Genomic DNA, 13,622 nt, shown 5'->3' with positions numbered 1-13,622 from the left:
GAGCCACGGCCGTTGGGCCGGCCAGTGAGACTTCAGGGAGGTGCAGCCACGGCCCTGTCCCAGCCCAGGCGGAGCCTGATCCCCGCCCGACGGGCCCCTCGGGCCTCCTGCTTGGCCAGGGGCCTCTGGCTGTGGTCGGGCCACACCCCGGCAGAGGTGTGTGTCCGGGGGGTGTCCGGGCCCAGTAAGATTGCAGGGCAGGCTCAGGGGCTTCTCGCAAGCCCGGGGCTGGCCCAGCAGGAGTGTCGGGACCCTGTGACCGCCTCCCTGGGCTGGGCGGCCAGCCTCCTCTCTGTCCTGTCTCTCTTTCTCCGCCTCTGCCAGGATTGAGAACGAGGGTCCTCTGCCCTCTGGCTGCCAGCTGCCTGGGGCCGCTCCCGGCTGTGGGGCCACCAGTGCAGTCGCTCTGGGCCCCCGCTGCCGGCTCCGTCCCATGCCTGGGCCCCCGCTGCCGGCTCTGTCCCATGCCTGTGGCCACTGCCCCACCGTCCCTGGCTGCGTGTCCATGGGCAGCTCCAAGGCGCCCGTGGCACGGGGCATGCCCGGCGGGAGCCTGACACTCAGCCTGGCAGCCGGCGCTGGCCACCCTCTGTCGGTCTGAGGTCAGCAGACAGCTCCTGACGTCCAGCCTCTGACCCTCTGGGTGCCGGGTTTGAGGCCAGTGTTCTTCCAGCTGCTTCCGGGTTGGAGGCTGGAGCTGTCCGGCCTGTCGACCTACAGACGACAGTGACTGGGCTGTGGGAGACGGGCACATACCGGGCACTTCCTGCCAGTGTGGCCGCGAGGCCAGTGGGTGCGATGAGGGTGGGGGGCCTCCTGGAGCTCACGGTGGGGCCGGAGGTGGGCTGGACCCGCGTGGGCTCTCCCTCTGCCTGTGTGTTCACCCGGCCCCGGGGGCCGGGGTCTCCCATCCTCCCCCACCCACGGCTTCTCTTCCATGTTGCCTTAAAGTCCGCGGTGGCTCGAAACACACACAGCCTGGCAACGCCGGGCCGGGCCAACTGCATGATGACGAAACGTGCACCCCAAAGACCGGACGTCTGGACGACTGGCAGCCCCGGGGCTCAGGGAAGCCGGCACGTGCTGCGCGTCCGAGCGAAGTGCCCACAGCACGCGGGGGGCGGGGGGGACGTGACAAGCGGAGCCGCGGAGTCGCAGTGTCAGCCGAGCACAGCCTGCGTCCCCGGCCCTGTCCCCGGCCCCGCCAGCCCACCAGCCCGGGGCTGGGACCATGGGCGTGGGGGGCCGGAGACCACGCCCTCCGGAAGCCGCTGCTGCTGCCGGGCGGGGACAGGTCTGGACTGCTGGGGCTGCAGGGGAGGCCATTGTGTCCGGATTAGAGACAGCTTATGGCTTCTGCTTTAAAACCTCTAAGCTGCTGCCATGTGAGAAGAGGTTGCATAAGAGCCCCCCCAGGTGCCGCCCGGAGGGGGCCCGGGATTGGGGAGGAAGCCCTGGCCAGGAGCCGAGCTGTGGGAGAGGGGTGGACGGGGTGGGCCTGTGGGCTCAGCGCAGGGAGCAGGTCGGGGGTGGGGGGCGAGGAGGCCACCCAGGGTGTGGGCGCCTGGTCCCAGCCTGCCGGGAGCAGTCGTCCTGCAGCTCTGGCCTCAGGTGCTGGTGACGGTGGACCAGGGGCCTCGGGAGGAGTCGGGGGTCATGTGGCCCACCGGGCTCTGAGGGCGGCCACCAGATGCTGGCCTGTGGAGAGGCGGAGCTGGCAGGTCGCAGGACTGTGTGCCTGACCCCTGACCCCTGATCCCGACGTCACTGGTGCCGGTCTCTGGCCACGCTTCCGTCTCCTCCCCGACCCCCACGAGGACTGGGGGTGTGCTCGGCTGGCCTCCGCGCCTCAGCTCAAGGCCCTCAGAGTCAGGCCTGGGGAGGGCCGGCTCCTCCTGGCAACGGTCCAGGCCCCCGGGCGGCTCAGGCGGTGGGGACACGGCTGTCCCAGATGGTAAGGAGGGGCACGCAGGCCGGACCCACCCCGGCCCTCGGGTGGCCCCCCCGGGGAGCTTCGGGCCTGCTCCCCGGGCCTGTTGGGGCACGTAGGCCGGACCCACCCCGGCCCTCGGGTGGCCCCCCCGGGGAGCTTCAGGCCTGCTCCCCGGGCCTGTGGGGGCACTTCTGGAGCTGCTCCGGCACAGGGGTGCCGGGGGGGGGGGCGCTTCCTCGGTGGGCCCTGGCTGGCCCGGCTCCCCGCCCTGCCGTCCCCTCTCCTGGTCCCCGCAGCAGGTGCCGAGACTCCGACCGCGCACGGTGTGGCCACGGTCACACAGCGTGGGCACCCGGATGCGAGAGGTGGGGGCACTGTAGCCGAGACTGGTCGGGGACCCGGGGTGGAGGCCAGGGCCACGCCCCCGGCCAGTGAGCGCCCTGCCTGGGCCTCGGGCGGTCAGCGTCCCGGCTGCCCTGTCGCCGTGTGCCGCCACCTGCCCCGTGTCGAGGTCGTGGCAGCCCGCGAAAGGCTCCCTGTGGGAGGGCTGTGGCCTTGTGGCGCGTGACACCCTCCCCCTGGGCCTCGGGCGTGGCCCAGCCGCTCTGGCAGCCAGTGACATGTGAGGGGCTGCGAGTGCCCACAGCCCCCCACTGTCTGCTGTGGGGAGAGGGCGTCCTGGTGGCTGCTCAGCCCTCGAAGCAGCCGCTGCCGGCCACGCAGGCCCTTGAGCCCCGGGGGGGGCCTGGCGCCTTCGCGGCTGAGGGCGCGTCCTTGAGCCCCGGGGGGGGCCTGGCGCCTTCGCGGCTGAGGGCGCGTCGCCACGTGGCCTCTGGGCCGAGCGCTGGCTGCCAGCCTCACCGTCGTTAGTGCTTTGCCGGCCAGGCCGTCGAGGTGCAATGTCACTGGGCCGTGCTGCCCAGGTTACTGGGGGCCACCGTCCCCCCACACTCGTCTGTCCTCGGAGGTTCTCGTCTTCATCTCTCTCGACCCACCCCCATTTTAGAAGTAGATTATGAGGTGGCAGCTCCAGCTGCCCCAAAGCCAGACCTTCCCAGACCCCCCAGCCCGGGCGGGCCCCCCACCGGTCAAGGCAGTCCTGAGGGCACAGATGCCTCTCCGTCCTCAGCGGCCGGAGCACACAGTGCCCTGTGTGCTGGGCCAGGTGCCCCCGGTGGAGGGGGCGGGTTTCCTGGCAGCGGCCGCCTCTCCGGCCTGGCGGGCAGCGGTCAGGAGGGGCTCGGCGGCGGCGGCGGAGCCTGGGCTGCTCCCGCGGTCCCTCAGCCCACCCCACTGCTGCCCAGTCCCTGGCCGGTGCAGGGGGCGTGCTGGGCTCGGGGGGCCCCGGAAGCGTCCGCGCGGCAGGCGTGGGCGCCGCGGCCCCGTCCGGGCGGGCGCGGGGCAGGCAGGGGCCCCGAGGGCCGGGGCCAGCGGCTGCTCGTCCTCTCGCTCGCTCCGGGACCGCGGACGGTCTTCGAGTTGGATTTATTTCTTGAAAAAAGAAATGAACTTTCATGCGGTAAAATCTACTTAGGTTTTTGTTGATTATCTAAACAGTGTCCTCTTTTGAAAGTTTGTTTCTGGCCCAAATGGAAGAGACGGTAAACTTCCTCCTAGTGTGAGGCGAGCCTCTCAGAGGAAGCAGGGAGAAAAGCTCTTGGGTTCGGGGCTGCCGACTGGCTGTCTTCATCCGACGCACGGGCACTGTGTCCCACCCTGAGCTGGGGATCCGGAGGCCCTTGGCGCTGCCCACGGCTCCCTCCAAGCCCGCCCCGGCGCCCCGGGAAGGGGGGCTGGAAGCGGGGCCAGCTGGCCGGGCAGGTCCTGCTCTTCGTGGGAACCCAGCGTTAGTCCCTCTGAGTAGGGTGGCGGCAGAGGGCGTGGCCGCACACCTGAGCCGGCAGGCCCGTGTCCCGGGAGGGCAGTTCGTGCCTGGCAGGGCGCCGCGTCCAGCCTGTGCCCTGCTGCCTGGACCTCCACCTGCCGCTGCCGCGACTGGCCCAGGCCCCCCGGCATGCCGCCCTCTCTGGGCCACACGCAGAGGTGAGGCGCTGGCCCGGCGCTGTGACCCGTGGGTATTCTGAGAGCCCGGCAGGAAGGCCCCGCCCTGCGCTTGTCTTTAAAAGGGGGTCGCCGTGGGTCTGGGGCTGCTGCCCACTAATGCTTCCCTGGACTCACCCCATCCCCAGGGCTGGTCCTGAGCGTCTGGGGGATGCGGGGCCCAGGCGCTAGGAGACCCCGCTTCGGGTCCGGGCCGAAGGCCTGGGTAGGTGGCTGCGGGTGCTGTGGGACCTTCTAGCCTCAGCCCTACAGTAACTTTCCTGTGGCCAGGGCCCTACATCTGCAGCACCCCGCAAGCTTTGTGGTGCTGGATGAGGCACCGGCCTGAGCCCCTGACATTTGTGGGGCCAGTTTCCCGTGTGTGCATTTTAGGGGGCCTGCTGGGGGCCCGAGAGACTGAGGGCGAGCCCCCTTCACAGGCCCGGGCTCCGTCCCTGTCAGCGCTGGGCAGCAGATGGCCGCTTCCCGCCGCAGACAGTCCTGCGAGCCTGGGAGGGGGCGGCGCGACCTGCAGACGGTCTGCGTCTTCCTTCTCTGCCTCGCCCCACAAGCCGTGGGGCGATCCTGCGCCTCTGGACGCCCTCCTCTCCACCCGGCCCCACCCCTCCCCGAGGGCCCCAGCTGGGCATGACCAACTTCTTTGGAGAGATGAGCGTGAGGACAGAGCCCCCAGGGGTCCCCCCACCCCGTGGACGGTGTCAGGCAGCATGTAGGCTGTGGGTCACTCCTTGGGGCCAAGCCCAGTTTTCACTGCGAGCCCCGCCCCCTGTGCACAGGTAGGCGAGGGGCTGGGGGGTGGCCGGCCTGACGCAAGGCCGAGCAGTGGCCACTCTGAGTGTCTCAGGCTCACAGTTCAGCTCAAAGTCCTTGAAGGAAGGGGCTCTGGACCACACTGAATCCCTGTCTCGAAGCCCAATGGCACTGCCCACGTCGGCAGGTTCCTGTCGCTGGGCCCAGTGCCCTGGGGCTGGGGTGGGGGTGGGGGGCCGGCTCAGCCAGACAGGCATGCTTGGGGGCCGTGGGGTCAGAAGGGCTGACCGTGGGCAGGGTGGCTGGGCAGACGACCTGGTGGCCCTGGGCGGTCAGAGAAGCCATGCGGAGCCCGGGGGGCCGTGGCGTGTCCGTGAGTCCCCTGGCCTGAGGTGGGTCTGGGCACAGACATCCCTCAGCTGCCTCAAGGCTCTGGGCAACCCCTAATCGGGGGGCACCGCGCCAGGCCCCTGTTGCTGCCATGGCTGTGCAGCTGTGACTAGGAAGCTGCCGGCTGGCCTCCCGCTGTCCCAGCCCTGGTCTGGGACATTCACTGGCAGGAGCGGAGTTCCTGGTGGAGTCTCGGCTCTGTGGGGGCTGTGCCCGTGGAGGCCGTGTGACCAGGCGGCTGTGGGGGCTGCTGCCTGCCGCCCGAGACCCCCCCGTGACCGGGCAGCAGGACTCCCAGGCCCCTGCTGGCCAGACGGTGGTGCCTTCCCTGGGTGACGGGTGACGGGAGTCCTGCCACGCAGCCGCCACGGCCCCTGTCAGGTGGTCGGGGTCCTGCACCGACGTGAGACCCACTGAACTGGCTTCGCAGCGAGAAGCGAGAGTTTGGGAGGAGGGTCAGCGGTCCCTGGGGGGCGGGGCGGGGACGTGGCCCTGCTGGGGTCTCCTCTTACCGGCAGTGTGTGTGACAAACCTCCCGAGACGCGCCCGCTGGAAGTGGGGTCATGCGGCGTGTCGGGGCACAGCGGCCCCCTCCGCTGCTCCGCCTGGCACGTCCCCCGGCGGCTGCGTTCGGCTCGACGGTGGGGGGCTGGTTCCGGCCGGGGCCCCTGTCCCCCCTCACGGCCTTTCTCTCCCAGCGGTACACTGGCTTCCCTGGGGGCCATCTCGGGCATGTGCCGGGGAGCAGAGGCAGAGCCCTCGCGACCTTCAGGCCAGCCTCGGAGGCGTCGCCGCTGGCTCATTCTGTTGAAGCAAGGCCCCGTCCTTCCCGAGTGGACGGGTGGTGGATGGGTGTCATCTCGACGGGACAGTGGCGGGGGGCAGGCATCTGCGGCCATGTTTTCCTGCAGGTGGTACCACTGTGGCCTTTTCTTTTCTAGAAGCCCCTGGATGGAGGGTGGCCCACACTCCTTCCCTCCATTGTTTGGGGATGCTGGGGTTGGGTGTCTGGCCCCCGTCTCTGTTATGGTTTGGCCTTGATACGGTGGCTCTGTGGGCTGAACTTGCTGGCCCATGTTCTCCGCCCAGGCGCTGATGGGGCTTCAGCGCGGGGAGCTGCCTCTGGCCTTGGGGGGACCTGTGCCTGGCCTCGAGCTGATTGTCAGAGGCGGGCTCCTGACTGCTCTTCCTCAGGCTGAGCTGCAGAGGGTCCTGGGGTGCCTGGTTTCCTGACCATGCGGCCTCGCCTGCTGAGTGCTTGCTTGTAGACGGGGAGCCCCGAGTGACTGTTCGGTCTCATCCCAGGCTTCTGCTAATTAAACGTTTGCTCTGCGCTCACACCTCCGTTTGTCCTCATGCTCTGCGGTGCGCTTCCGGCTCAGCGAGGATCAGGTGAAGGGGGGATGGAATGATGGGTGAGCAGAACCGTGGTTTTGGGGGCACAGCATTATCTGATGCCTGTGGGTCCCACAGTGAGCCCTGGGTGAGCCGAGGAAGACTGTTCCGAAAAAGGCCACGGTCTGTATCTAAATGTCCTGGCAGTCCACTCTCCTGCTGCCCTCAGGCCGAGGGCCCACTGAGCAGGGAGGGCAGGGCAGGTGGCCGGGTGTGGCCTGTGGCCTCCAGGATCCTTGGCTCTGTGGTGCTGGGTTTCACTGGGTGACGTGTAAGCTCTAGAGAGCAGGCTCAGTGCTGTTTTTCTGGACCGTGACTCGGGCTGGCCGACACCGAGTGCTGCTCAGATATCGGGGTCCGCCCCATCTGCAGCGCCGCAGAGGGGAATGTTCGTCCGCATCTGGCTAGCTGGGCAGGGCCGCAGCGGGGTGCGCGCGTGACCCTGCATGCAAAACCGCCGTCCGTGAGGACCGCTGTGCGTCTTGCTGAGAGGATGCGAGCTCGCCAAAGCCAGAAGTCCCGAGCTCCAGGTGACTGTCTTAAGACTGTGTATTGCCCACAATTTAAGATCTTTTATTTGTTCTTATCAGATGTCCCCAGATTCTTTCTAAGTGACCTGAGAACAGCCCGATCTGGGGGCACTCACCGGTCAGCCAGTGAGGCCTGGGGGCCCTGCGCTGTCCCCACCGGCCCCACGGGAACGGGGCTGACTCCTCGTCTGGCAGGCCACCTCGGTTCTCGGGCCTGTCTGCCTCAGGCCTGCTGGGACCTCCACTGTGTGACCCTCTGTGGAAGGCCTGGCCGAGCGCCTCCCGCCACCCACGCACCCCGAGGAGGGCAGCCGGCCAGCCCGACCCCTGGGTTCCAAATGCGGGAGTCCGACCACCGGGCCGGCCTCGGAGGGGGGCCCCACAGTGAAGCGTTTGTTTGGTCGCGAGGCCCTGGGGGACTGTGGGGGGCCCCTGGAAGCCCAGTCACGTGCTTTCTGCTTTTCAGCTGTATTTCATTATTTTGTCCCAAGGGATTATCTTTCTTTCTTTTTTTTTTAGCAGCTGAACTCTTTACAAATATTTTTAAAATTTAGTTTTTATTTTTTCAAACAGCTTTGACATATAATTTGCGTGCCAAACAATGTGCCACCACCGGGCCGCCCTGACAGACCGGCCGTCTCTGAGTGGCGTCCGCATGCTGGGTGCAGCAGACCCGAGGGGCTCCCGGCACCCCGCCTCTCCAGGTGGAGGGCACGCCGCCCGCTCGCAGCCCCGGAGCGGCTCCCTTCCCCGGCCCCTCCGCCGGCCTCCGGTCCCCTCGTGGCCGCCATGCCCGCGGCCCTACTGACCGCGGACGCTGGCCCCAGAGGAAGAGCCCTCCTCGGAAGCGCGGTGTCCGTGGAGGCTGCTGTGGTTCTCACCTGGTGGCTGTGGGGATCTGAGACGCTCACGCACCCCGAGGCCAAAGGGGTCAGCATGGGTCCCAAACACGTGTCACCCTGTGACTCTCGTAAGCCCCTCCACGGGGGGCCAGCAAGCCCGCAGCATGGGGGGCTCCGGGGGAGCCAGGCAATGCCTGGGCAGGACACCGGGAGGGCACCAGCCTGGTCAGCGCCCCACGCGGTCATCCAGCAGGGCTTAGCCCCTCACCACGTCCCCAGCTCCAACGGGGGACGACAAACTGCTTCCTTGGGGGCCGTGTGAGTTCGGTGGAAGTGGCTGTGGTGTGGGGACCCCACAGTGTGTCCTTCTAGAAGGGCACCCCCTTGGGGTTTGGAAACGTTGCCCCAGCTGGCCCACTACCCCGCCTTCCTGCCGCCCCACTGGCCTCTCCCGGTCACTCGTGAGCATGTGCGATGCACCCACGGCTGTTCTGACGCTTATTAAGGCGTGGCTGGCCCCGCTTTGGCTGCTGGGCGTCTCCCAGGTGGCCCCAAGCTCCCGCTGTGCGGAGGGAGTCAATGCAGAACGTGCGGGGGAGGGCGCCCGCTCTGCTCACGGCGCCCGAGCAGCGAGCTCTGCAGCCCCCAGGTCTCGGCCAGTGCCCACCAGCAGGACCCGGGGCTTCCCACAGGTGTGGCTTGCTCCAGGCCGAGCTTGGCCCCCCGTCACACCAGGCGGCAGGCACGCTGCTGAGCCCAGGCACCAGACAAGGGGCCGACGCCACACGCTAGAAGGCGTTTTCCACTCTAGCCACACGCGCCAAGAGCTGGGACCTGGATAAATATTCCGTTTGCAATGGAAACAAAAACCAGCAAATTGAGATAAACGTAGGGGAGGCTCGGGACCTGTGTAGGGGCGACGAGTCTGGCTCCTCGCGTCCCACCAGAGGGCACGCTGCGGCCGAGTCCTGTCTTTCCAGCTCCGCCAACAGCCCCTGACCCCCTTCGGGCCAGGCCCCGGGGCGTTCTGGGGCCCAGAGTCCCTGCCGCTGGACGCCGCCGCTGTCCTGCCCGAGTTCTCCCGCCGCCAAGCTTTGCCGGGTGTGCCCGGGCTCTCCCGGCCCCCCAGCAGGGTGCCCACCAGCCGTAGGGAAAGATACCTCTTTATTCCCCGGCCTGGCCACAGCGAACGCTGGGTGGGTGAGGACAGCGTGGCCTGCTGGTCGGCGTGGCCCTGGGCCACAGGCCTCTTCCTCAGCATGTGGCCCCGGCTGAGGCATGTGACCTCCCTGTGCCAGGGGGTAGCAGCGGCCTTGGGACTCAGTGGGGCGGAGGACGTCAAGTGCCAGGGACACGCCGGGCCTACGCGGCCAGTCGCTGCCCACGTCCTCGTGGGCAAAGGCCCCGTGCGTTCTGACTCGGAGGGCCGGAGTGGTGCCGACTAGACCCCCGCGGCAGGGAGGGGCGGCCGACGCCGCGGGGCCTGGCGGTCACAGCGTGGTCCTTGCGTGTCCAGCCCAGGGACCACTGCCAGCGCCCCACCTGCCGAGTTCCCGGCACCCCGGCAGGCCTTCCTGGGGCCCCCTGCTGTGGGGCTTCTTCCCTCCTGTGGAGGTGGAAGACCGGGACGTGCCACCTCTCAGCACCCTCCCTGACGTGAACGTGGGGTGCGTAGGGGTCTCCCGGCCTTGCCCTGTCAGGCTCCCCTCTGTGCCCCCCGCCCCTGGGGCTGCGGCTGCCCCTTGGCTTCTGGCTTCTGGGCAGTGGCCGGGGTGGCGGCTCGTTGCCCAGGCCCCCCAGGCTGGTACACAGTAGGTGTTTGGTAAGAGCTGTCACAGATGACGGTGAGGCAAGTGGGTCGTGCCCCCCACCCAACGCCCCTGCCTGACAGATCCGCTGCCCACAGGTGCGTCCGGGCCGCCGTCCCCCTTCTGGCCCTCACGGTGCTGCTGCTGGTCGGCCTTCTGCACGTGGACATCAGGACGCTCGCACCGTGAGTGCTGCACAGGGGCCCCTCGGCCTCCTCCCAGGCCAGTGCCAGGGCCCCCAGCCTGCCCGCCTTCGGGTGGCACCCAGCACTGGCTAGTGACCATGGTGTGTCACACCTCCCAGCTGGGCCTCCGTCTCCCCTGTAAATGGAGGGTGGGCCCTTCCTTCTGGGGACCCATTAGCTTCCTGGGGCCCTCCCAGTGACCTCTGGGGCAGGAGGAGGGCTCGGGGAGGGGCCAGGCCTGGCTGGAGCGTTGGGCAGAGCTGCCATGTGGAGGTGAGGCCCACGGCGGGTGTGGGGGCGTCAGGGCCCCTGCTGCTCTGCCTGTGGGTGCTGCGCCCTCTGTGAAGCCCGGGGTCCACAGGGCGGCCACGCAGGCACAGCACAGTGGCTGTGTGGCCCCAGCCACCGCCCCCTGTGCCCCCAGAGGGGATAGGGGCACACCAGAGCCTCCTGAGCGTCTTTGCTGCCCCCCCCCCACTGTCCCCAGGACTGGAGCAGGTCTCTGGACCTGGTCCCGCCCCTCGGGCCACTCCCCTTGGCCCTGCTGTGGGCCCTCTGCAGGTGGACACCTGCCGCTGCAGGCTGGAGCCCACAGCGGGGCGGGTGCCTCTGTGGGATCACGGGAGTGGCCACCGGCATCCACTCCGGCCCTGTGGTCAGGTCGGCCCATCCTCATGCAAAGGGTCAGTCAAGAAATGCCAGATGTGTGGCCCAGGTCGCAGTGTCCGAGCCATGCCAGGTGCCCTGGGAGCTAGACAGGGAGCTGGGGCTGAGTGGGGTACCAGGGCCTGGGGATCCCTCCTGCTAAACGTGGGGGGCAGATAGTGCAGCCACTCACAGAAATTTGCGTCTGTGCCCGTGGGTTCTCAAGGCTGTGTGTGGGGGGGTGTTCCTAAGAGCACTGTGTGTCGGGGGGCTGGGGTACAGGATTGGGGTGTCACGAATATGGGGAGTGCGGGTTGTGGGATCCTGGATTGAGGGACCCTGGTGATTAAAGACAGTTTAGAGGTCTGCAAGTGAGGGGATTACTGTGTTGGGGGTCATGCAATTGGGGGGAGCAGGCTGGGGGTCCCGCAGTTTGGAGGGAGCAGGTGGCGGCTCGCTGGGTTGGGGTCTATCCCCGTGGGGGCTGTGGGCTGGTGGGGAGCAGGGAGCTCCCTCCCTGACGGCTGCCTCCTGTGCTCTCCCAGCCTGCTCCGGGGCCAGGCCGAGGGGCCGCCTGTCACCAACATCATGTTCCTCAAGACGCACAAGACGGCCAGCAGCACAGTGCTCAACGTCCTCTTCCGCTTTGCGGAGACGCACAACCTGTCGGTGGCGCTGCCCGCAGGCGCCCGCTTCCACCTGGGCTACCCCTGGCTCTTCCTGGCACGCTACGTGGAGGGCGCAGAGCGCGACGGCTCATGGCGCCGCTTCAACATCATGTGCAGCCACCTGAGGTTCAACCCGGCGGAGGTGCGCCGCGCCGGGGCCCTCCACGGGGGCGGGGCCGAGGAGCCCTGGGGCTCGGCCAGGCCTTGGGTGCACGCCGGGGCTGTGAGGTGCGGCCGTGCGGAGGGGCCGCGGCCTGGGTGCGCGAGAGGCCCAGGCGCGGGGCTGCTGCAGGGACACGGCCGGAGGGGGCGGGGGGAGGCCCCCCGGGAGGCCCCGCCCCCGCCCCGTGGCCCGCACCCCGACGGCCTGCGGGCGCCGCCCTCCTCTTCCCCCGCCTAGTTCCTCCTGCCCCAGGACCTTTGCACTTGCCGTCCCTTCGGCAGGGGCGCCCTTCACGGTCCCCCCTGTGGGTCATTTGGGTCTCAGCTTAGAGGTCATGTCCTCCCGGGCGCTTCCCTGACCTGCCTTCCGGGGTGGAGTTTGGGAGGAGGGGCATCGCCTGTGTCGGGGTTTTTGAATCATTCCGGACTCCGGCTGGGGGTGGGGGAGCGGCAGCCAGGGGGGCAAGGTGGGCTGGACTGGATGCGGGGAGGCCAGGTGGGAGAGGCGCTGGGCGGGGTCAGTGGCGCTGCGGGGTGCGGGGCGGGGGGAGACGCCGCCTGCCCCTTGGGCCCGGGGAGAAGCCTGGAGGCCACCGCCCTCGCTCTGCCCCCACGCAGGTGCAGAAAGTCATGCCGCAGGACACCTTCTACTTCTCCATCATCAGAAACCCCATTTCCCAGCTGGAGGCCTCCTTCGTCTACTACCGAGGCTTCGTGCCCGCCTTCAGGGCCGCGGAGAGCCTGGACGCCTTCCTGGCCGCGCCGCACGCCTACCGCAACCGGAGTCGGGACCTGCGCAACGCCTACGCCAAGAACAACATGTGGTTCGACCTGGGCTTCGACCACAACGCGCCGGCCGGCGACGGCTACGTGCGCGCGCGCCTGGCCGAGGTGGAGCGGCGCTTCCAGCTGGTGCTCATCGCCGAGCACTTCGACGAGTCCATGGTGCTGCTGCGGCACCGGCTGCGCTGGCGCCTGGACGACGTCGTGTCGTTCAGGCTCAACGCGCGCAGCCCGCGCAGCGTCACCGGCCTGACGCCCGAGGGCCGGGAGCGCGCCAAGCGCTGGTGCGCCCTGGACTGGCGCCTCTACCAGCACTTCAACCGCACCTTCTGGGCCAGGGCGCACGCGGAGCTGGGCGCGCGGCGGCTGCGCTCCGAGGTGGCGCGGCTGCGCGCGCGGCGGCGCGAGCTCGCGGGCCTGTGCCTGCAGGACGGCGCGCCCAAGAGCGGGACGCAGGTCGCGGACCGCCGGCTGAGCCCCTACCAGTCGGGCGACGCCGACATCCTGGGCTACGACCTTCGGCCAGGCCTCGACAACCAGACGCTGCGGATGTGTCAGAGGCTGGTCATGCCGGAGCTGCAGTACACGGCGCGCTTGTACGCCCTGCAGTTCCCAGAAAAGCCTCCCAAGGCCATCCCCTTCCTGCCGGCATAGTCCTGCCTGCGGACGCCAGCGCCCCCGCCCCATCCCGGGGCTCTGGGCCCTGGCCTCAGGCTCAGAGCAGGACTCCCGGGCACCCGGACACCCAGGCCGGCAGGACCCCTGGTCTTCTGGGTGAAAGTACCTAGGAAGAGAGCTCCCTGAAGCCTGCCCTCCCGCTGAGGTCCCCAAACCTGGGACAGCAGACACACTTGGCGAGTGAGGGTGTGGACCTAGTCGTCCAACAGGCAAGGCTTACACGGTGGAGAGCGAGTGATAGTTAATGAGTGACGTGTCCGCCCGCCGCGCGTCTGAGGGACGGAGCCCAGGGCGGTGCGGCTCCCCCGGTCCGCTGCCCGTGGGGCTCTGGTGCAGTGCCGCAGGCAGAGCTCGAAGGCGGGCTGCGGAGCGGCGATGCGGGGACTCAGGTCTGGACCGTGCAGCTTCACATCTTTGGCTGCAGGAGGCTTATTTCCTACCAAAGAGTGGTTTTAGGTTGAGAAATGTTCAAATTGCTCACGAGACAAATGGCAGAGGGTCCGCGCCCCGTGCTGCGACCCCTCCCCCCAGTGTTCAGTGGAGGGGGACGCCTGGGGGGGCAGGGCTCATGGTTGCTGTGGAGACCGTGGGGGATGCAGGCCCAGAAGAGGGTGGCCTGCAGGCACCCCTGTTGTTCATGGAGAGGACTGAAGACGCCCTGCCTGGCAGGACATGTTCCCTGACTTCTGGGGCCTGGCGGTCACAGTGGGCTTCCCACGCTCAGTGTCGTGTGCTCATGGGGGCCAGGTGGTCAGGGCTCTTGGCTCTGCAGACCCCAGCAGCTGGGCCCCA

The 13,622-nt window shown here is 68.7% G+C and overlaps 1 protein-coding gene across 1 annotated transcript; it reads left to right on the top strand.

The window, feature by feature from the left end:
* Positions 1-1,267: 1,267 nt before the first annotated feature.
* Positions 1,268-13,622, top strand: GAL3ST2 (galactose-3-O-sulfotransferase 2). Its single transcript, XM_036237361.1, has 4 exons — positions 1,268-1,414; positions 9,805-9,894; positions 11,085-11,349; positions 11,988-13,622. Exons 1-4 carry the CDS (start codon positions 1,350-1,352, stop codon positions 12,804-12,806), a joined length of 1,239 nt encoding a protein of 412 aa, XP_036093254.1. The 5' UTR covers positions 1,268-1,349; the 3' UTR covers positions 12,807-13,622.

Source organism: Rousettus aegyptiacus, unplaced genomic scaffold, assembly GCF_014176215.1.
Source record: "Rousettus aegyptiacus isolate mRouAeg1 unplaced genomic scaffold, mRouAeg1.p scaffold_m13_p_2, whole genome shotgun sequence".
Taxonomy (NCBI): Eukaryota; Metazoa; Chordata; class Mammalia; order Chiroptera; family Pteropodidae; genus Rousettus; species Rousettus aegyptiacus.
Note: the sequence above shows the minus strand (reverse complement) of the source record. Positions and strands in the feature narration are given on the sequence as shown.